The 24,466-nt window shown below is 46.3% G+C and overlaps 2 protein-coding genes across 2 annotated transcripts; both read left to right on the forward strand.

Annotated features, from left to right (window-relative positions):
• Positions 1-331: 331 nt before the first annotated feature.
• On the forward strand, positions 332-1,564 carry LOC147966509 (uncharacterized). Its single transcript, XM_087527282.1, has 2 exons — positions 332-1,150; positions 1,250-1,564. Exons 1-2 carry the CDS (start codon positions 332-334, stop codon positions 1,562-1,564), a joined length of 1,134 nt encoding a protein of 377 aa, XP_087383408.1.
• Positions 1,565-7,310: 5,746 nt separating this feature from the next.
• Positions 7,311-8,022, forward strand: LOC125512893 (uncharacterized). Its single transcript, XM_048677961.2, has one exon. It carries the CDS (start codon positions 7,410-7,412, stop codon positions 7,731-7,733), a length of 324 nt encoding a protein of 107 aa, XP_048533918.1. The 5' UTR covers positions 7,311-7,409; the 3' UTR covers positions 7,734-8,022.
• Positions 8,023-24,466: the final 16,444 nt, after the last annotated feature.

Consider the following 24,466-nt stretch of genomic DNA (forward strand, 5'->3'; position numbering starts at 1 on the left):
GATGCTGGTTTTGAAACTCCATATTTTGACTCTGATGAGGATAACTTCTCTTATGATGAAGAAAGTGATGGAGAAGGAGGTACCACTATGGTTAGAAGGAAGAGCAAATGGCCTAGATTTGATAACAAAGCTGAAAAACCCAACTTTCAGCTTGGCATGGTTTTTAGAAGCAGAGAGCACATGAAGAAAGCAGTGATTTCCTATGGAATTAAAACTCACAGGCATTTGTTGTTCAGCAAAGATGAACATGACAAAGTCAGAGCATAACAGGTCTCTGTTCAACTATAATAGAGCACGGTTGGCTCAATTCACAGTTGAAGGAGCAAAGGACATGATGAATACAGACCCAATTCACTGGAGTAGGGCTTACATGAAGCTGGGAAGCTACTGTGATTCAGTTGACAATAATATGTGTGAGTCATTCAATAACTGGATCATGGAATCAAGATATCTACCTATTATATCTATGCTGGAGTGGATAAGATGCAAAATTATGGTGAGGATACAAGAATGCATTACCAAGTGTTTGAAATGGCCAGGAATCATATGTCCAAACATATTTAAAAAACTGAAGCAGAATATAACAAGATCTGGAAATTGTCATGTGATCTGGAATGGAAGAGATGGGTTTGAGGTGTTAGAGCATGATAAATACAAGTACACTGTGAATTTGCAAACTAGGGTTTGTTCTTGTAGATATTGGCAGCTTTCTGGTCTACCCTGCTGCCATGCAATAAGCTGCATCTACAAGAGCTCACAACTGTTGGATGCATACATAGCTGAGTGTTATTCCATTGAGGCTTACAAGAAAATATACTCTCATGTGTTGGAGCCATTGGAAGGTCAGTCAAATTGGCCGGTTGCTGATCATGTGAGGCCACAAGCACCTGGTTACATCAAAATGCCAGGAAGGCCAAGGAAAGAAAGGAAAAGAGAAGAAGGAGAAGCACCAAAAGGGATAAAAATGAGCAGGGTGGGTGGCCAAATCACTTGCAGTTCATGCAATAGGACAGGCCATAACATGAAAAGTTGCACAAATAATGCTGCTGCAACTAAGCATCATGGAAATGCACATATTGTCAGAGAAAGGTCTAGGAAAAGGAAACTACAGAAAGAAGCCTATGAGGCAGAAACTTCAAAGAAATCAAAGGTAATGTGCTGAACATAAGTAATTTCAAATGTTTACTACATTCTCACATGTCATATTATACCCATGTAGTCCATAAGTTTTAATGTGTACATGTAATAGGTTGAAGAAGTTGCAAGGCTGAGCAAGGGAAAGGCTGTAACTCAAGACCTACAAGTGCATGAGTGCAGACGACCTACAAGCATTCAAATTAGGGAGACAAATTCACAACCAAGCTCATTGCCTGTATCACAACCAAGCTCGCTGAAATATGATAAGCATGCTCCAGGCGGCAAGGCTAGATCAGCAAAGGTTCAGAGAAGTGCTGCTACTCCATTTGTTCCACCTAAACAAGTTACAACTTTGCCACAACATTGTGTCTTCAATTTGGCTGCATACAAAGAAGCTAAGAAAGGCAGAGCAGGTCCTCCAGTTTGATGTTGAGGAGTCATTTTTGTGTCAAGAGTCATGTCATGTAATATATATCTATATGGAGCCGTGTATTTTCTGTATATCAGGCTACTATGTTCTGTATTATAAATTAGGATTGGTGTTTCAGATGATCTTTTCATACTAGCATACAGCATCTCTGTATTTTTTGTAATATTTGGTTCAGATGATCTTTGCATACTTGCATACAATATCTTCATATTTTTTTGTAATATTTGGTTCATTGCAGATGATCTTTTCATAACAACATACAGTATATTTGTTTTTTTGTACTATTTGGTTCACTGCATATTTTATGCTGTTCATAACAAGATACAATATATTTGTTTTTTTTCTAATATTTTTTTTAATAGAAAGACTGTAAGGGAACCCCTACAGTATAATTGGTGCAACAAACCCAAATTGCAAGTACCAGGCCAACAATATATTTGGTTCACTGTAGATGATCTTTTCATAACGGCAAACAATATATTTGTATATTTGGTTCATCGTAGATAAAACAGTGTTGCATACATCACAACACATATAAGAAGATCAGATATACATTCTGAATCTTTTCGTATCAGCATACAGTATACATTCTACATAAGAAGATCAGACATAAAACTGAGATTTTGCATTGTACCAAATTCTGAATCTTTTCACAACACTTGCAAGAGGCATCGTACCAAATTCTGAATTTTGCATAAGAAGATACAGTACAAATTCTGAACCCTTTTAACAGCATTCATTCTGAATCTTGGTTAAAAGCTTACAAAGCAAAACAGCATACATAAATGACTCCTTCACAAACCAGCTTCTTCCTCTTCTTCTTCTTGACTCCTTCACAAACTAGCTTCTTCTTGACTCCTTCACAAACTAGCTTCTTCTTCAGGACAATCATTTCCAAGTGTGAAATGACAAAGCAGAACAGAGCAAGCACAAAGAAGAACTGCAGTTTCTGAATCTTATTCTTCAAGACATCAACTTCTCCACGATGCTTGACTTCCAAATCACACACATACGCATCCAACATTTTGTTCTTCAACAAGTTGGTGTTGAGCAAATCATTTTCATTCCTCAGTCGTTCCTTCAGTCGATACACAACATCGCGTAAATCACCAAGCAACAGATTCACAAATGGAGTGTGCGGATCATCATGCCAGAGAAAATATTTGCAGTCAATTCCCTACACACATAGAGCAAACAATTACCAACAAAATAAGAAGCAAACACACCAGAAGCAATAGATTAGCAGATGAAAATTTAGTAGGCAGAGAAATACCAGAGAAGTATATTATTCCGAAGGTTCAGACTTCAGACAGTGGTGTACCATGGGTGGTGTGTGTGTCAGATGTTGTACTAGTTCACCAATGTGTTAGCTTCAGCTTGTGTTACCTTCAGACAGTGGTATATGCAGTCTCGGATCAGATTACCGTCAAATCGTACGCGCCCACGGTAATACGAGCCTACGCAGCTAGCTTGAACTGCTGCCCCGGAGCGGAACGCCATGCCTACCCGCCCATCCGCACCAGGTACCTGATCGGGTCCTCGCACGGCTGGCTGCTCACCGCCGACGATAGGTCCGAGAGGGTGACCAGGCTGTTGGAACCACCCGAGACGACGCCATTGCTTCTGGAGGTCGACGGCGAGAGGAGAGCAACGAGAACAGAGGAGAAGCAAGGGTTCATCCGTGGATTCGGGTTGGGATTGGCCGAGAAGCCTAGGGGTTCGTCCGCTTGATTGGGGATTTTTTGCGTGAGAGAGAGGGAAACAGAGGAGAAGCAGGGGATAACTGACTAATGGGACCCACGCTGGCCTACTCAGCGTTCTTTGCCCAATCAGCGCCTAATCAAAATCATGGGGGACAAAAACCGCTCCAAATTACATATAAACCGCTCAAGAGGGTTATTAACCCGGTTTAAGTAATTTCAGGGTGTTATTTGTCCCGGTTTTAAGTTTAGTGGGATATGTATCCCAAAGAGTGAATTTGAGGGTGATTTGTATATTTCTTTTTATTATTTTTGAGGGGTGGAATCGTCTGCACAAATATTTCGTCTTTGCGCAAACAGGCCACGCGCTCAAGGCCTACTAACTGCAGCCCAGTGGCTAGTCAGCCATTTAGTGCGGCGAGTCCAAACCACGGCTCGCCTGCAGGGACTAGTACTAGCCAGGACCAGTAACAGCGTGCCAAGTCAAAAACAATGGTTATACAATGTAAAACATGTTCGTGTATTTCAAAAACAAATGTTTCGTAGATTAAAAAAATGTTACATTTGCAGACATGATCACGAATTTCAAAAATTGTGTTTGTGACATTTCAAAAATGTCTGTACAATGTAAAGAAATGATTGCATAGTTCAAAATATAGTATTTTATCATCCATAAATTCTTCCATTGTGTATTTCAAAAATGTTTAACATGTATTTACAAAAAATCAAAACATTTTTTGTAAAAATGTTAATCATATATTTGAAAAATGCTAAAATGTGTATAAAAAATATTCTAGATGTATACGAGAAATGTGCATCATGAGATGAAGGACCTTGGTGTATATGAGAAACGTGTACGAGGAGGTCCAGTCGTTTTTATCTCAGAACTTTGAGATGAAGGACCTTGATGCGGCTAATGTTATCTTGAACATCAAGCTACTGACAGATAATGAGGGTGGGATCACACTTCTGCAATTCCATTATGTTGAGAAGGTGTTGAGTCATTTTGGATACTCAGACTGCAAACCATCTCAAACACCATATGATCCTAGTGCATTGGTTCGGAAGTTCGAAGGCACGGCTAAGGATCAACTGAGATACTCTCAAATCATTGCTTCACTCATATATCTGGCGAGCGCAACGAGGCCTGACATCGCGTTTGCTGTGAGCAAACTGAGCCGGTTTGTTTTGAACCCGGGTGATGTGCATTGGCATGCTATTGAGAGAGTTATGCGCTATCTGAAAGGTACTATGAACTACGGACTTCACTATACGGGATACCCGTCGATACTTGAAGGGTATAGTGATGCGAATTGGATCACTGATGCTGATGAGATAAAGGCCACAACTGGGTATATGTTTACTCTTGGAGGTGGCGTTGTTTCCTGAAAGTCTTGCAAGCAAACGATCTTAACAAGATCGACAATGGAAGTAGAATTAACAGCATTAGACACGTCTGGTGTCGAACCAGGACGGCTTCGAGATCTTTTGATGGACTTGCCATTGGTTGATAAACCTGTTCCGACTATCCTTATGAACTGTGACAATCAGACTGTCATCACCAAGGTGAAGAGTTCAAAGGACAATATGAAGTCCAACAGACACATAAGAATGAGATTAAAAGCTGTCAGAAAATTAAGAAACTCCGGACTCATAGCGTTGGAGTATGTCCATACGGCTAAGAATCTGGCAGGTCCCTTTACAAAAGGGCTATGACGTGTTGTGATAGATAGTGCATCGAGAGAGATTGGTATGAGACCCACATGAGTTGCCATGGTGGTAACCCAACCTATGTGATCGGAGACCCCGTGAAGTAGGACCTGGAATTGATCTTTGGAGGACTACTGTCTTAATGTGTTCCAAAGCTTATGTAAGCAAGATGCTATCCTACAGAGCGATCTTTGGAGGAACACGCCTATATGAGCCCGACTGCTGGTCACGGTCTATGAGATTGGGGTGATCTCTAGTAAACTCATGAATATGCCAGGAGTGTGACTTATATGCTCCACCCGAGGGGTCAGCATTCGGCAGCCTAGTACTAGTAAGACATGTGGTGAAGCTTCTTTACGCCAAACTGACAATTCAAGGCATAGTCCATTGTCCAGTTGTGAAGAAGTGTAGCTACTTGCTCTAGGTGAAGCTCAACTTTAACAGGTCTTCACTAAAACACTGGTATATCGAAACAACAATTGGAATAGAGGACACAATGGGCCCTCGAGATCTGGTGAGGGATTGCTAAAATTTGGGCTGGGCTTTAGGCCCATCTAGCAATTTCTGAAAATCTCTAAGGGCCCATGTGGGTTTATTGATACTAGGTGTAGTGGGAAGTTTAGTCTCACCCCGCGAGTGGAGGAGTTGGACCTCTTTATAAGGAATTGGCTTGCACATGCTATTGGAGCTTGAGAATATAAGAGGCCCTCGCGTGCTCCTCCTCCGCCGCCCGCCTCGCCACACCACGCCTCGTCACGACGCGTCGCGCCGCGGGAATGAGCCTAGCCGAGCTCACACCTATGCGCTTATTTTTGCCAGTCACTAAGGGAGAGTTTCTAACAGCTAGGCCATGATCTGAGACGTCGGATCGTGGGCTGTCACGGACTCGGACGTGGGTCGAGCCCACGTCTCTTCACGCGGTTGTGCCTATACATCAGAGTCAGAATGTCGTACGTGGACGCCAATCGTTCCACATCTGCTCCACGCGCACGCCAAACGTTCCACATCTGTTTGCTTAGTGCGTGCATGTTTAGATCAGAGTCAGAATGTCGTAAATGCAGTCAATGCCATACTAGTGATTTATCTATGGATTAAGGGAGTGTTCGGAGGCACTCCGCTTGCAGACTCGGCTCGCCGAGTCAACGGAGTCATAGGCTAAAATACTAAAGCTGAAAAGTAGGTGCTCCGCAACTCCTCTAATTTCACGGATCTAGTGGATATTCAAACAGGGCCTAAATTAGTCACAAAATTGTTTATTTAGGCTCTGCTCCTGGAGCAGCCGGAGCGGAGCGGCCCGCAGCGCATTTTTCTGGAGTCGTCAAACTGGCGCTCCGTCCGCTGGAGATAGGGATGGCAATGGGTAGGGTATGGGTGGGTACAAACTCCTTCTACCCAAACCCATACCCATAGAAACTTTTTATACCCACCCACTTCAATACCCATGGGTATAAACTGACACCCATGCCCATACCCATCGGGTATCCTATACCCAATGGGTATCCATTGGGTGCAATATATAGCATTCAAATTCTTAAGAGGTAGAGAAATGAGTTTAAAATTCAAATGACCATGGTAGAGTAGTATAGCACGTATGTGGCCTCCTTCAGTGGGTGGCCTCTTGGAAGCATCAGGGGAGTATGAGCAGCGGTTGGTGGAAGGCCGACGTTGTGGAAGGCGGTGATGGGAATTGGGGATCGCTGGATTGAGTGTTCGACAAGAGTCTGGTAGCAAAGAGTCGATATTTCATCTTTTTGAGGAGTCACATAGGATGTATGAGGAGTGGTGAGCAGGTGATTATGAGCCTATGAGTTATGACTTGTTTAAGGAATATGAGATTTAGGGTTGGACCATATGAGTTGGATGCTAATCCCACATGTTATAAGAGTTATTTTTATTTATTAATTTTTTTTGGGTATCTATTGGGTTATCCATGGACACAATTTCTTACCCATGCCCTACCCATATATTTTGTGGGTATGGGTACCCATTAACCGTGGGTAGAAAATCTCTTCATGTCTTGCTCATACCCATTGTTTTCGGATAGAGTACCCGCAGGTACCCATACCCATGGACAAAACTGCCATCCCTAGCTGGAGAGCTGCCGAATGTATACACAACCAGCATGCGCCCACCAATCACATGCACCAGTGGATCGCCACATGCATAAGCCTGATTCGACCCGACAACCCCACTAATTAAGAAAACAAGAGATGGGAGAGGAGGACAGAGGTCCGCTGTACCACGCTAGTATCTCGATCGGGGGTTCCGCGCTTCCGCTGCACGTTACCCCGCCGCCGTTCCTAGGTGCCATGGATCGCCTATAAAATACGCGGACACGCCATGTGTTGAGCCCATCGATCCGCGCTGACCCCTGTCATCGGGTGTTCCACTTTGCTTCCACCACTAGCTAGCTAAGCTCCATCCATCCTCCCATGGCGTCCGTGAAGCTCGCCGTGGCGGCGCTGGCCGTCGTCCTCGCGTGCGCCGCGCTCGCCGCGACGCCGGCGGCGGCGTACCGGTTCGAGCCCGAGCCATGCAAGACGCAGGCCATGTACTTCAAGAACTGCCTCCCCCTCGTCGACGTGCCCGAGAAGTGCTGCAGCGTGGTGGCGGACAAGGCGTGCTTCTGCGAGGTGGAGCGGGAGGTGGAGATCCAGTGCGCGCCCGGCCACCACTGCAGCCGCGCCGACAAGAAGGTCAAGATCGCCGAGATGAACCTCCCCTGCCTCAGGAACCTCACTTGCAAGCACGCGTGATGGGATGGGCCGGCACCGCGCGCCTCGCCTGCGCCATCGATCGCCTACCTTAGCTGCTTCCTGCTACTACTACTACAAGTATCGCATGTCTCGTTTGTGCACCGATCGATTTCCACTCGAGTGTGCCTCTTTGGTTTGCTCCGACTGTGCGTGTGTGCTGGTTGTGTGTGATATGATGTTTCTGTCGATGATTACTTGTTTCTCCAAATCGATCGGCATCATCATACGTTTCTATCATGTATGTACTCCTACTTGTTTGTCTGCTATGACAACACTAATTCCTAAGCAATTCTTGGTGCGAGCTAAGCTAACTGTAGTCAAGAACTCAAGATCACACAGCACTAAAATCAACTCATCAATGAAAAATGTCTTTGCAACCTTGCCAGGAACTTCATGTCTACCTGCTGCTTCCTATTGGCCTCCCTGTAGTAGTACTCCACTAGTGGGACGCGGAGTATCTGAGCTCGAGCTCAAATGAGCTTGGATGAACAATAAAATATAAAAAATAAATGAAAGCATGTTCAAAAAATTCTAAAAAAAAATTGTGGTATACTTTGACAAATGTTCCAAGTATTTGCAAATTTTTATCATGAGATCATATTCATGGAAGGCGTGACAAAAAAGCAAAATCGATGCTTCGAAAATGTACATTCGCCACTAGGGATCTTTCTTCCTGTGCAAAGGATCGATCGGAATCGTGTGCATAATTTATTTATTTTTGAGGAAAGACAGCCAGGCTCTATTAATAATTCATATGAACATTTACTGGTATAACAAGAGCACCGTGGGGTGAACCCAACCAAAATATGTCTCCGCTGAGGAAGAGTAGTACCAAGCCTATCTATCTTATGAGCTTCATGATTTGTAGCTCGAAATTCATGCACAAAATTACATGAAATAAAGGATGTTTCTTTTTGTTTTATCTCCCTAATGATCCCTCCGAAAGCGCCTCCAAAACTGACCCGGATTCCATTCACCACTTTTGTTAAGTCAGATGCAATATAAAGGTGTTCCAAGTTTAGATCTTCCGCAAGTGATGACGCTTCCCTACATGCTATTGCTTCTAGAGTGAGACCTGACCACACGGTATTGCTTCTAGAGCGAGACCTAACCACGACTCGCTTGCTGGGAGCTGGTACTGGGCCAGCCCAGTAACCGCGGGCCATGTCAAAAACAATGTTTATACAATGTAAAAAAATGTTTCTGTATTTCAAAAACAAATGATTCGTAAATTTAAAAAATGTATGTTACATTTAATAAAATGTTCATGAATTTCAAAAATATGTTCGTGACATTTCAAAAAAAATTGTACAATGTAGAAAAAATTGCATAGTTAAAAAATAGTTTTTTATCATACAAAAATTGTTCCAATGTGCATTTCAAAAATTCTTAACATGTATTTGAAAAAAACGTTCAAAACATTTTTTTGTAAAAGTGTTAATCATATATATGAAAAAACATAAAACATGTATAAAAATTGTTTTAGATGTATACAAAAAATATACAGCATGTATGAAAATAAATAGACATTAAAAGATCTATTGGAAAAAAATGTTAATCATGTATGCAGTGTCATATAAGGGATTAAGGGTCAAAATTGTTCTATTTATCGAGTTCAGAGAAAAAAAAAGTAAATCTAAAAAATGAAGCATCCCGTTCATCCTCCAACTACCGAACTCGATAAATAAAACCAGGTGCCGAATTACCAGCAAATAATAGCTACCTGGAACTGGCAGAAGAAAATCAGTAAATAAAGGTGAGTACGCTGCTGGCACCATTACGTGTTTGCTGCAACCGTGTTGGGAGAGGTAAGCAGCAGCTATCACCGTTGATGGTAGTTGGCATTGGCTGAGTGCTCACCGTAGGAATATGAGTTGCCGGCAGGGCGTTGCTGTGAACTCCCATGGTAACTGGCTCCCCACCAGTGATTGAAGGATGGACTGGGTGCCTGGAAACAAACAGCAACTTCTGTTCAGTTTTACTGTAGGTAACAGGACAAAAGCGGTACAACATAGCAGACATGAATAATTCCATGTTTTTAACATGTTACTCCCTCTGTATCAAAACATAAGATGTTTTTTGACACCATGACAGTGTCAAAAAATGTCTTGAATTTTGATACCGAGTGAGTATATGACAATGAATTAGAATAAAACACAGTGTCGAATGTTTTAGCAGTTCCTCAATGAATTCTAAGCGCCTTTATAAACATGGTGCCCATGATTGATTTTCTTGAACTTTCTAATCATACAGCACAAGGAGGAGAATGTTGTAGCAGTTCCTACGGGCGCAGGTCGACTGAGGACACGGGATCATATATCATAAACTTCACAAGTTTCTTTACCTGATGAGGTCCAAATGCTCTGCTAGGTGCCGTCTGTTGCTCCTGCGTTAGTGGCTGCTGCGACAGCGGCTGATAATTGTCGTAGCTACACATGTCAGGACAAGGGCCCGTGGCGCATACATAGGGTTGCGGCAGGGTCCGTCCCATACGTTGAAACATTGTGGTGGCGATGGCGGTGGCTGGAGTGGCACGTTCTGGTTAATGTTGATGTATGATGATCAAATATGGGAACATGGGAAACAGTGCATTTGAAACGCAGCATACCAGAATGTTTTGAGGGGGCATGACATTGACGGGTACCCACCGTAGCCGGGCTCCGCGCACCTGTTGAAGCATAGCTTTCAGAATATTCGATGGTTTGATGGTGTAAAACAGATCAACATATGGCACGGATCTTCAAAGAATAGTGTTCTCATAACACAGTAAGATAAGAAACCTGCCTTGGACGTTTGTTCTTGGATTCATATGAATCAGGCTCACCGACGCAGAACTACGGACACGAGGGAGGCAACTTTAGCCGGTGGGAATTCTTTGAAATATGAAAAGCAGGACATGATAGAAAAATACTTACAGGCGTATTATTTGGCTCATTTGCGGAGCTGCCCTTCTGCGTGATCTGGATTGCTGAGACTTTAATGCCTACAAATAACGAAAAAAACTCATAAGCAATGCCATAGTAGTCATAAACCGGGACTCCGTAGGCATAAACCAGACAGGCATCTATACAAAGATTAAGATATATCCATAAAGGCAAGATAGAAAAACCAGATAGCCAACAACATTGTGTCATTGTGTGTAGCCACTGAAAGGGTCTAAGCAGCAAACAATAAAATTCACAAGTAACAAGCATGTTGATATAACAAGAGAAAGCCAGCAACAATTACGTGGAGTCATTTTCAGATGGTTCGCCAATGCGCAGGGATGGCATATTTGCTGCCAAGGGGGGCATCCTCCAAAAGGGTGCTCCCCGGGTGCTTCCACTTTCAGTGTCTTCTTGGCAAGATCCACAGCAATCACCCATCTACTTGAATCAGTCAAATGCCTGGATAATTTGAGGTAAAGAATGGCATTACCATCTTCGCACAGGGTGGGCCAAGCCGAGTACAGGTTCCTGGATGGCATGATTCTAGTGGATTCATCATTCCCTTGGCCTGACCGTAACGCCGTGTCATCGACCGAAATGTCATCAACATCGACGATGCTTCCCTTGCGCCAGCAGTCGGACCCTAGCTCCCTGGTCCATGTCATGGCACTCCAACCGTTCATGGTGCGCAGGATCTTGGGCTTGATGTGTGCATGCTTGCGCTTGCTTATTGCGATAAGGTCTGAATCGTAGAGCACATCCTTGTCCCTGGGGTCCAGCAGCGGCTCTTCTCTGATCTCTGTCACGATCACACGGTGCTCCACCTCGATGAACTTGATGAGACCATCAACGCAGGCGACATCCCAAAACTTCTTCAAATAGCTAGATTGTCGGTTCTCAGGCAATGGCGCCGGCAACGGGATGTAGCGCGCGTGGAGCGGTCCCTCCTGATCCTAAGAGCATCTCCAACAGCCACGCTAAGCATCGCGCGCAAAAAGTCTGTTTACCGCGCGCGCTGCGGCTGGTTTTGCACGCCGGCCAGCGCGCGCGCGCCGCTCCAGCAGAGCGCAAAAATGCAGCGCGCGCGACTCGCCGGGCATTTTGCATATATGATATTTTAGACAAAAATGAACATGTAAAATTTGACACAAACAAGTTGATGAATAAAAGTTCATGCCCACAAGTTCAAAATCATGCCCACAAGTTCATCCAACCAAGTTCAAATGCAAACTAAAGTTTAAGACATGAAAGACACATCAATCTTCATCTTCCTCGTCTTCATCTTCGTTCTCATCTTCCGAAGACGACTCTTCCGCCTCCGAAGATGAGTCTTCCTCCCTCTCCTCATCACGCACCGCATCACGCACCGCATCATGTGAAGCTCCGACGGTGTTGGCAAGATCTTCAACGGCATCTTCATGGGAATGTGTGTGAGAAGGCACATCGAAAGACATTGCACCCATGGCGGCCGGAGGTGCACCCATGCCTCCCATGAGAGAAGCAAAACTCATGCCTCCCATGGCGGCCATAGCGTCGGAGGGTGCTCCAAAGCCACCCATGCCTCCCATGGCGGCCGGAGGTGCACCCATGCCTCCCATGGCGGCCGGAGGTGCACCCATGCCTCCCATGGCGGGCGGATGTGCACCCATGCCTCCCATGGCTCCGAAGCCACCCATGCCTCCCATGGCACTGAGGCCATCGCCACCCATGGCGCCGAGGCCACCGCCACCCATGGCGCCGAGGCCACCGCCACCCATTGCACGAACCAAGGCTCTTTTTTGGATCAAGACTTCTTATTGGGCAAGATTGACATACTCTTTTTGCGCTGCATTGAGGTTAGATGTGTCCAAGAAGAACAGGTGCTTCTCCATTCCAACAACTTAGCTCGCTCCTCGTTGCTCACTTTCCTCTCCTCCAAAGCCACCTTTCTCTCCTCGGCCGCCACCCTTCTCTCCTCGGCCGCCAACCTCCTCTCCTCGGCCACGGCATCTTGGTTCCTTGCCATTTTCCTCACCTCATTGGCTTCGACCCTTGTCTTCACAATAGTTTCCATAGCATTTTTCAGCTCATCATCTCCTTTCCTCTTCTTCTTTTCGGTTTTGTCTTTCTTGCACCCATCCGGTCGTTTTGGCTTCGAGTATGAAACCGAGTTGGGTGTGGGGCTTCTCTTGTCGTCATCACTTGATGCATCATCCTCCTCCTCATCATCATTAATCTCAATTGCTCGCTTCCGTTTGTTGCTCAAATGCAAATCCTCCAAACCATCACGCTTCTTCCATTTCTCATCATCCTTTAACACTTCATAGCAATGAGGCAAGGTAAAGACCCTGCCTTTCTTGATCTTCCCCTTCTTGGTTGTCCTTGTCTCTTCTTTGAACAAGTTTTGTGCAATGTTGTTCTACAAGAAAAACAAAACAAGTTAGCACTTCGGTCACCAAAAATAAGTATGATGAACATATATGAGATGCCACTTACTCGATCATCCTCATTTGTGCCACTTGGGTTAATCTTGTCAACTGCCTTTTGTACGGCCGCCCACTTTTGACAATCCGAGTTGATTGTCGACCATCGGGACCGAAGTGATCTCTCGGAGCGGTCAATTCTACTCAAGTTGTGAGCATCAAAGTGTTCTTTCATTCGCCCCCAATACGCGTCTCTACTTTGATCACCTCCAATGGATGGATCCCTCGACACTTGAAAATAAGTATGGCATAGTAACTTGTCATCGTTGGTTGAGTAATTGCCCGTTCTTCCTTTCGGCGCCTCGACAATTCCCTCACCCTCCTCGTCCACCTCAAACTCATGGTCTTCGAAATGGATGTCATTGGTTTGAGACCAATGCGAATTGTTGGACCCAACACCCATAGTGGACATGTATGCATCATCGTTGAGACTACAAAGTTTTTTGAACAATGCAAATAAGCTATCTATATGTGATGATGATGCATTGAAAAAATAAGAAGAAAAGAAAAGTTAGAAATTTTTTCACCTTGGGGGCATTTCGTCGAACATGTGGTGCGCGTCGGCGGCCGGCTCAACGAGTGAGCTCGCCGCCGCTTCGGTAGCCGCCGCGGCCGTCGAACGCCCTGCAAGCTTCTTTCCCCTCGCCTTCGTGGTGCCGGAGCCGTTCGCCGCCTTGTTTTTCTTCGCGGATGTTTTGCCCTTCTTTGTCCGCGCCGCATTGGGGACCTTCTTCGACGGTGTGGCGGCGACAGGGGACAGCGCCGGCGCGACGCCACCCGGCGCCGTGGTCATTCGTGGCGGCAAGAAGAGGCTGCACGCGAGGCCGACGCTCGGCAGAGCTCCGGCGGTGGCGACGCCAGCGCTTCCCGCGCTAGGGTTTTCGGCTGCGGCGGCGGCGGCGGCGGGGGGTCGCGGCTGTACAGCGGGGTGCCGGTGTGCGCGTCCATGGGTGGGTGGCAGGACGCCGGCGCCGGCGCGCGCGGGGCGTAGGACGAGGAGAGGAAAGAGTGCGGCGCTCGCGCTCGAGTGTGCCGCGCGCTGTAGCTGACGCCCGAAATACGCCGCGCGGGTAAGTGTTTTCAACCGCACGCCTAACCCGTTATAGCGCGCGTGCTGAAGCGACCCGCCGCGTTGCGCGCGCGCGCTAAAACGGCCTAATTTGTGGCGCGGCGCTAGTTTAGCACGGCTGTTGGAGATGCTCTGAAGCACGTCGCACACCACCATGCCTTGCTGAAAACAGACCCACGCCAGCACGCCGTATCCCAGCGTGATCACCTTGTCCGGCCAGATCGCGTACTCCCCGGGGCATGGGTTGATCACCTCCTTGCTCCTCCACGTCCTGTCCTCGGACGAGTAGATGTGGAGCTGGTATTCCTTAGAGCTGTTCGCCGCGCTGCGGAGCGCCGCCAGGAGGTAATGGCCGCCGGCATCCTCGCCGCGGGGGCGGGGCACGATCCCGAACTCGTCGACTTGGCGCAGCAGCCGCCCGTCTTCGTGCTCGGGAAGCGAGATGCAGCGAGATGCTCTCGAGGGACGGGGACCTGGGGTCGCCCGTGTAGACAAAGTACTCCTCCTCGTCCTTGCTGTAGTACTAGCCCCAGGCGAAGACGGCGCGGAGGAGGACGAACCTGCCCTGAGCGCCCACCTCTGGCGGCACCTTCAGGGCGGCGACCTTGGAGCAGTGGCAGGTGCAGAAGGACACCGCCGGCGGGTCCGCGATCCAGAAGGTGACCTCCACGGTGTGGTTGCCCGTCGTCGACCTCGCCTTGGCCGTGGCCGTGGTGTCGTTCCTGCTGGCGGCGATGTACGCCTGCTGGGAGAGGAGGATCGACGCCGGCCAGGGGGAGGCGCTGGCGGCGTCGCCGTCGGCCATCGATCCGCCTGACGTTTCAGATTTCGATCGGCCCGGTGCTAGGGATTGATCGAAGGAGGCGCTCGAGGATTTGGGGATTTGCTTTTGTTTTCTTTCTTTTTTTGACGGGAGATTTGGGGACTGTTAGTTCGTGGGCTTCGATTTTAACCTGCTGGGCTTCTGTTTGTACTGACAGTTTTTATTTATTTATTTCCCGTGTTCTTCTTCTCCCTTCTTGTGTGCACACAATTTCTATCCATCTGCGTTCGAGTTCTGGAGGAATGCAGATTTTTTTCTTGCGAGCTCAAAAACCTTGTATTACTCAATCACAGTATCATTACAATCCTCAGCAACTAACTCCAAAACTTCAGGACGACCCGACCCTAACCAAGTCATAGTCCTATTATTAAGACGACCAAAAAACGCTAACTTAGGGCATCTCCAGCCGCGCCCCCGAGAAGCCTCCCCAGGCCACTTTTTGAGCGCCGGCGGGCAAAAAACGCCCCACTCAGGCCCCCAAGACTTCATTTTTCGCCGGTAAAAGCAAAAGTTACAGCCGGCGAGCCCAGCCCACACCCAGGCAACCGGGGGGCTTCTGGGGGCACCGGCGCTTTGTTTTAACCAACCAAATTAGCCCACGTTAGCCACCCACCCCCTCTCTCTCCTCTCCTCTCTCTCCTCTCTTGTCTCTTTCCTTCTGCCTACCCCACGCACACACATCGAGCCGCGTATTTTGCACGCCGAGCTGCACGGGGAGGCGTCGTGGCCGACGCTCGCACCTGCCGCTCGCCTGTGCGGTGGCCGACGTCTGCGTGTGGCCGGGGCGGAGGCAGACGCCCACGCCACCGCGCCCTGCTCGCCAGGACGGAGCTCGCTGATGAGCGTGCCATCCTCGAGTTCGAGCGCAGCTCATCTGCCAGCTCCACGCCATGTCGCCCCTGTCGCCGCTCGCCGAGTCGGGGTGGCGCGGCCTGGGCGTGGAAGCGAGGCCGACGGCTGCAGCACATGTCGGGCGCGGGCGCGAGCGCGAGGCCGACGGCTGCAGCAGCACCTGCCGGGCGCGGGGCGCGAGGCGAGTCCGTCCGGGCACGCACGCATGGCATGCCCTATTCGCGCGCTCGTCGCTGCGGATGCATGGATCGACAGCGCGCCGGAGATCGTCACGCTAGCTCGCACCGCTGCACCTCGGAGGCGCGCGCCATGGAGTTGCGGCCAAGGTGAGGCCGGACGTGGCTGCGCGCGGTGAGTTGAGGCTGGGCCGGGCGTGGCTGGGCGCTGCTAGCTCGCGTGGGTCGCCATGAACGGGCCGGCACCCACCATGCAGCGAAGCTAGATAGCTAGCCCGCGTGGAACGCCATGCCATCCAACGGAGCTAGCTAGCTCGCGTGGAGGCTCATACTGCCTCGCACGGGCACGGCTGGCGGCGGCCTCCACGCATAGCAGAACGCCGGCGCCACCGATGCCCATGGCGGAGGAGGAAGGACGGGGTGGCCTGGGGTCGTCGTCGGCGAGCTTGAGTCCGGTGTGATGGGCATGCCCAAAAGGTGTTTGTTGAATGACCGGACACTGAAATTGAAAAAAAAAAGAAAATGTGAACACCTATGAGGGGACGGCTGGGAGACGACACGCCGCCAATACCAAAAATTTCACCGGGGCCTCCCCAGGAGGCCGAAAAAACGCCTCCTGGGAGGCACAACGGCTGGAGATGCCCTTATCACTCTGCGTTCGAGTTCTGGAGGAATGCAGATTTAAAAGGTGGAGTTAGAGAGGATGACTTCCAAGATATGCGATGTAACTTTTACCATTCCGTCTCACAGTATAAAACGTTTGGTAACATAGTCTTGCAAAAACGTTTTATATTGTGGACGGAGGGAGTAGTTTATAACAAGAATCTTGGTTTTTAGTCAAGATGATGCATTCTGAATAGTTTATGAATAAAAAATATTCATTTATTACTGAAAAAATGATTTTCCTACTGAAATGTTTTTATCTGGGCTCTGTCAAACTAATTCTTAGAATCCCTTAGGAAAAAAAGAAATTTGATTCAGCGTGTGTATCGACTCATCGTGTAAAAGTTTTATCTGTTCCCACCATAAATTTCGAATTCTACTGATTTTCCCTTCTTTCATACTTTTGGTTTCTTACTTTTATTTTCTTTTGCTTTTATTTCCTTTTTTCTTTTCTATCGCTGTCTACCAGGGCTTACCACACTTCTTCTTCCGACCTTGCAGCACACATTGACTTTTTCTGAACTAGTAAGCGTACACGTGCAATGCACGTCTCTGCAGTGGCATGTGGGGGGCGATGACCCTACCGGTTGAGGGCACAAGGCGTGTTGAAGCAGTGGACGTCGGGGCGGCGGCCCCGAGAGCTTTGCAACTTCGACGGCATGGACCTCATGTCGTGTGGGTTGCAACTACTACGTGCATGTGGAATGCTTATCTCTTCATCGCCCATGGGAGAGTGCCTCATGACTTCTTTCGGACATGGAAGAGCAGCTTGTTCGGTGAAGCGAGTTCGCTAGCTAGTGTGTGTTTGTGTGGTTGGAGTTTCTTGTGGCATTACGGTGTTCTAGAGAGGGCTTGGCCCTTTTGTTTTGGTTTTTCGTGATTAACTGAAAAGTCTTCTGGTTAATCAATGAAACATCAAAGTTTTTGCTTCGTGTCTGAATTTATTTGCACTCACTCATTTACTCAACAAAAATCCAGATATATCTAATGTGTTTCTTTACCAGTAAAGAAGGCATGCTAAGCAAAAAGGATAACACCCATGCCTGCTTTGAAAATCCACCCAAGATAAAATCAAATTTAGAAGCAAGACCATAAAAAACCTAGAAAGCACAATTTCCTATAGTTACAAATTCATAACGTCCTTTTTCCAATTTCCAGTGAATCATGTTCATAACTTTAATCCAAATTCATTGCCAAGCCTTTGGAATAATATAAAGGAATCATCTACTGAACTGGTGGTTATATATCATACCAAATCATCTACTAAACTGGTGGTTATATATCATACCAAATTCTAAAGGAATAATATAAAGGAATCATGTTATTAACTTTAATCCAAATACATTAATAACACCAGGGGAATAATCCTATAATCTAGCTTCAAATAACACCATCCATTGAATTTAGTTACATTTTTACTAACCAAAACAGTATAATGAAGATAGAAGGGAAGCCGTTATTTCTGAATTTAGACATATTTACATGCTATACTTTATCTGGATATAAAGAGAGGAAATATACAACATGAGATGGAGTAGTGGACTGAAGCGCCCGCATGAGCAGTCAATCTATGGTAGGCAAGTGAATGATGCGGTGCCATGATTGCTATTCACTGGTGACGAAGGGAAGTGGCGGATAAACAAAGGAGATGCCCCTGGCCGCCATGCCTCTCCCCTGGGAGCCCTCCCGTTTGACGCTCGCTGTGTCAAACAGTCGAGGAATTGCACAGGGCGCTCCTCGTAATCTTGCACGCAAGCAGGGCTCCAAATAGTTGAGAATTCGCACAGGGTAACTTGTTAGTATATCAAAAAAGAAACTAATGATGCTACACCAACTCTGCCCTGCTGTAGCAAACATGCAAGCTTACACCAGTGCAAATGTTATTCACATATTACTCTGCGATTCACATGAAAAATATAGACAAGGCCCTAAACATGCCTGATATAGACGTCCAGTAAGTAAAATAGCTAGTCACACACACAGAAAAATCAGAGAAGAACCTTTAGGTAAAATCCCTAGAGTTGATGGGAAAGGCCCCACAAAGCATTGAAAGTTGCAAATTTAGCAGAGCATATAGAACCATGCTTTATATTGTCTGAGAGAACAGAGCAGCCATACGTCTTTTAAGAAATATCAGTCAGATTATAAACAGAGCACCTTGCTAGTTGCAAAGCCTCCTTCAGTACCATCTTTATACATTATTTAGTAAGGATCCCTAACTCAAATTATCCTAACAGAACAGCTCATAATTGTATGCATAATATGCACATAAATTAGAAAAAAAATCAATATTAGAGATGAGTAACATGTCCTAATATAATAAGGTGGATTGGCATGTACGGAAAACAAACATGTGTTGTCCCTCCAAGACATCTCTGCACGCAACATTCTTGGTTCTTTTTCCAGTGGGATGAATAAACTATGTGTAGACATGCAGAAATTATTATCACATTCCAACCGTCGGCATGTAAAAATACAAAGCAATAACTCATTGGCAATAACAAGTACAGCCTTGATCCTAAGCCCATAGTTATTTAGCACCAACAACAATTTATTAAGAAAGAAAAACACCCAGTGGAACGCACCTGAGTTGACCAGAACATGTTGTTTTTTTATTAGAATGGCATTTTAACTTGAAGGAGGTAATAATACGCATCATCTACAACAGAAAGTGCCGGGGGCTACCAACTTATAAGCATAACACTAACCGTCACGTTCAATTCAATTTTTAAGCTCAGACCGTATCTTGAAAACGCGAAGTGCTTTTGCTCAATACTTGGTGCTACCATTGATTTTGCTCACACTTATGCTCTCGGGTGTTGACTAAGGGAGTTACTGGAAAATAGGCCAGTCTTTGATTTTGTCTATCTTTACACTGCAGATCAACATCTCAGTTTAGTCAAATTCTTCCTTTTGAAGTCATGGGACAAGCTGAGCAGATCATTCCAATTAATTTCCTTTTCTGAGAATCTATTCATTAACATTAGAGATGACAACTACTTCTGATTGCATTTTGCAAAATCAAAGGTAAAGGACTCAAAGCAGTTTTGATTAGATCTCAATCTCTGGAAGAGTTTATCTGACAACCTGCAGAAGACTACATAATCTGAAACGTAAATATATATCAGTGCAACAGGAGACAGCTGAAACAAAGAATCTAATATGTGCGTAGTTAGCCTAATAGTTGATAATTCATAGATTATTTTGTTGGGGGACGTAGCAGAAATTCAAAAATTTCTACGCATCACCAAGATCAATCTATGGAGTAATCTAGCAAAGAGGGAAGGAGAGTGCATCTACATACCCTTGTAGATCGCTAAGCGGAAGCGTTTAAGTGAACGGGGTTGATGGAGTCGTACTCGTCGTGATCCAAATCACCGATGATCCTAGTGCCGAACGGACGGCACCTCCGTGTTCAACACACGTACAGCCCGGTGACGTCTCCTACGCCTTGATCCAGCAAGGGGAGAAGGAGAGGTTGGGGAAGACTCCATCCAGCAGCAGCACGACGGCGTGGTGGTGGTGGAGGAGCGCGGGACTCCAGCAGGGCTTCACCAAGCACTATGAGAGACGAGGAGGAAGAGGGGTAGGGCTGCGCCAACAGGGAGATTGAATCGTGTGTCTTAGGCAGCCCCAAAACCTCAAGTATATATAGGGGGAGGGGAGGGGCTGCACCCCCACCTAGGGTTCCCTCCGTAGGGGTGGCGGCATGTTGGGTTTCGTAGTAATTTCAAAAAAATTCCTACGCACACGCAAGATCATGTGATGCATAGCAACGAGGGGGAGAGTGTTGTCTACGTACCCAACGCAGACCGACTGCGGAAGCGATGACACGACGTAGAGGAAGTAGTCGTACGTCTTCACGATCCAACCGATCAAGCACCGAAACTACGGCACCTCCGAGTTCGAGCACACGTTCAGCTCGATGACGATCCCCGGACTCCGATCCAGCAAAGTGTCGGGGTAGAGTTTCGTCAGCACGACGGCGTGGTGATGATCTTGATGAACTACAGCAGCAGGGCTTCGCCTAAACTCCGCTACAGTATTATCGAGGTATATGGTGGCAGGGGGCACCGCACACGGCTAAGGAATAGATCACGTGGATCAACTTGTCTGTTCTAGGGTGCCTCTACCTCAGTATATAAAGGAGCCAAGGGGGGAGGGGGGCGCCGGCCAGGGAGAGAGGCGCAGGAGGAGTCCTACTCCTTCCGGGAGTAGGACTCCCCCCCCCAATCCTATTCCAACTAGGATTCCCAAGGGGGGGAAAGAGAGAGAGGGGGGCCGGCCACCTTCTCCTAGTCCTAATAGGACTAGGGGAGGGGGAAGTGGCGCAGCCACCTTGGGCTGCCCCTTTCTCCTTTCCACTAAGGCCCATGAAGGCCCATATGGTTCCCGGGGGGTTCCGGTAACCTCCCGGTAACCCGGTAAAATCCCGATTTCACCCGGAACACTTCCGATGTCCAAACATAGGCTTCCAATATATCAATCTTTACGTCTCGACCATTTCGAGACTCCTCGTCATGTCCGTGATCACATCCGGGACTCCGAACAACCTTCGGTACATCAAAATGCATAAACTCATAATGTAACTGTCATCGTAACCTTAAGCGTGCGGACCCTACGGGTTCGAGAACAATGTAGACATGACCGAGACACGTCTCCGGTCAATAACCAATAGCGGGACCTGGATGCCCATATTGGCTCCTACATATTCTACGAAGATCTTTATCGGTCAGACCGCATAACAACATACGTTGTTCCCTTTGTCATCGGTATGTTACTTGCCCGAGATTCGATCGTCGGTATCCAATACCTAGTTCAATCTCGTTACCGGCAAGTCTCTTTACTCGTTCCGTAATACATCATCTCACAACTAACATATTAGTTGTAATGCTTGCAAGGCTTATGTGATGTGTATTACCGAGAGGGCCCAGAGATACCTCTCCGACAATCGGAGTGACAAATCCTAATCTTGAAATACGCCAACCCAACATCTACCTTTGGAGACACCTGTAATGCTCCTTTATAATCACCCAGTTACGTTGTGACGTTTGGTAGCATCCAAAGTGTTCCTCCGGTAAACGGGAGTTGCATAATCTCATAGTCATAGGAACATGTATAAGTCATGAAGAAAGCAATAGCAACATACTAAACGATCGGGTGCTAAGCTAATGGAATGGGTCATGTCAATCAGATCATTCAACTAATGATGTGACCTCGTTAATCAAATAACAACTCATTGTTCATGGTTAGGAAACATAACCATCTTTGATTAACGAGCTAGTCAAGTAGAGGCATACTAGTGACACTTTGTTTGTCTATGTATTCACACATGTATTATGTTTCCGGTTAATACAATTCTAGCATGAATAATAAACATTTATCATGATTATAAGGAAATAAATAATAACTTTATTATTGCCTCTAGGGCATATTTCCTTCAGTCTCCCACTTGCACTAGAGTCTATAATCTAGATTACACTGTAATGAATCTAACACCCATGGAGCTTTGGTGCTGATCATGTTTTGCTCGTGGAAGAGGCTTAGTCAACGGGTCTGCAATATTCAGATCCGTATGTATCTTGCAAATCTCTATGTCTCCCACCTGGACTAGATCCCGGATGGAGTTGAAGCATCTCTTGATGTGTTTGGTCCTTTTGTGAAATCTGGATTCCTTTGCCAAGGCAATTGCACCAGTATTGTCACAAAAGATTTTCATTGGACCCGATGCATTAGGTATGACACCTAGATCGGATATGAACTCCTTCATCCAGACTCCTTCGTTCGCTGCTTCCGAAGCAGCTATGTACTCCGCTTCACATGTAGATCCCGCTACGATGCTTTGTTTAGAACTGCACCAACTGACAGCTCCACCGTTTAATGTAAACATGTATCCGGTTTGCGATTTAGAATCGTCCGGATCAGTGTCAAAGCTTGCATCAACGTAACCTTTTACGGTGAGCTCTTTGTCACCTCCATATACGAGAAACATATCCTTAGTCCTTTTCAGGTATTTTAGGATGTTCTTGACCGCTGTCCAGTGATCCACTCCTGGATTACTTTGGTACCTCCCTGCTAAACTTATAGCAAGGCATACATCAGGTCTGGTACACAGCATTGCATACATGATAGAGCCTATGGCTGATGCATAGGGAACATCTTTCATATTCTCTCTATCTTCTGCAGTGGTCGGGCATTGAGTCTTACTCAACTTCACACCTTGTAACACAGGCAAGAACCCTTTCTTTGCCTGATCCATTTTGAACTTCTTCAAAATTTTGTCAAGGTATGTGCTTTGTGAAAGTCCAATTAAGCGTCTTGATCTATCTCTATAGATCTTAATGCCTAATATGTAAGTAGCTTCACCGAGGTCTTTCATTGAAAAACTTTTATTCAAGTATCCCTTTATGCTATCCAGAAATTCTATATCATTTCCAATCAGCAATATGTCATCCACATATAATATCAGAAATGCTACAGAGCTCCCACTCACTTTCTTGTAAATACAGGCTTCTCCGAAAGTCTGTATAAAACCAAATGCTTTGATCACACTATCAAAACGTTTATTCCAACTCCGAGAGTCTTGCACCAGTCCATAAATGGATCGCTGGAGCTTGCACACTTTGTTAGCTCCCTTTGGATCGACAAAACCTTCCGGTTGCATCATATACAACTCTTCTTCCAGAAATCTATTCAGGAATGCAGTTTTGACATCCATCTGCCAAATTTCATAATCATAAAATGCGGCAATCGCTAACATGATTCGGACGGACTTAAGCATCACTACGGGTGAGAAGGTCTCATCGTAGTCAATCCCTTGAACTTGCCGAAAACCTTTTGCGACAAGTCGAGCTTTGTAGACAGTAACATTACCATCAGCGTCAGTCTTCTTCTTAAAGATCCATTTATTTTCAATTGCTTGTCGATCATTGGGCAAGTCAACCAAAGTCCATACTTTGTTCTCATACATGGATCCCATCTCAGATTTCATGGCTTCAAGCCACTTTGCGGAATCTGGGCTCACCATCGCTTCTTCATAGTTCGTAGGTTCATCATGATCTAGTAGCATGACTTGCAGAACAGGATTACCGTACCACTCTGGTGCGGATCTTACTCTGGTTGATCTACGAGGTTCAGTAGTATCTTGATCTGAAGTTTCATGATCATTATCATTGGCTTCCTCACTAACTGGTGTAGGTGTCACTGAAACAGTTTTCTGTGATGAACTACTTTCCAGTAAGGGAGCAGGTACAGTTACCTCGTCAAGTTCTACTTTCCTCCCACTCACTTCTTTTGAGAGAAACTCCTTCTCTAGAAAGGATCCATTCTTAGCAACGAATGTCTTGCCTTCGGATCTGTGATAGAAGGTGTACCCAACAGTCTCCTTTGGGTATCCTATGAAGACACATTTCTCCGATTTGGGTTCGAGCTTATCAGGTTGAAGCTTTTTCACATAAGCATCGCAGCCCCAAACTTTAAGAAACGACAACTTTGGTTTCTTGCCAAACCACAGTTCAAATGGCGTCGTCTCAACGGATTTTGATGGTGCCCTATTTAACGTGAATGCGGCCGTCTCTAAAGCATAACCCCAAAACGATAGCGGTAAATCAGTAAGAGATATCATAGATCGCACCATATCTAGTAAAGTACGATTACGACGTTCGGACACACCATTACGCTTGGGTGTTCCGGGTGGCGTGAGTTGCGAAACTATTCCACAGTTTTTCAAATGTACACCAAACTCGTAACTCAAATATTCTC

Source organism: Triticum urartu, chromosome 6A, assembly GCF_056163025.1.
Source record: "Triticum urartu cultivar PI428250 chromosome 6A, HENAU_Tu73, whole genome shotgun sequence".
Lineage (NCBI taxonomy): Eukaryota > Viridiplantae > Streptophyta > Magnoliopsida > Poales > Poaceae > Triticum > Triticum urartu.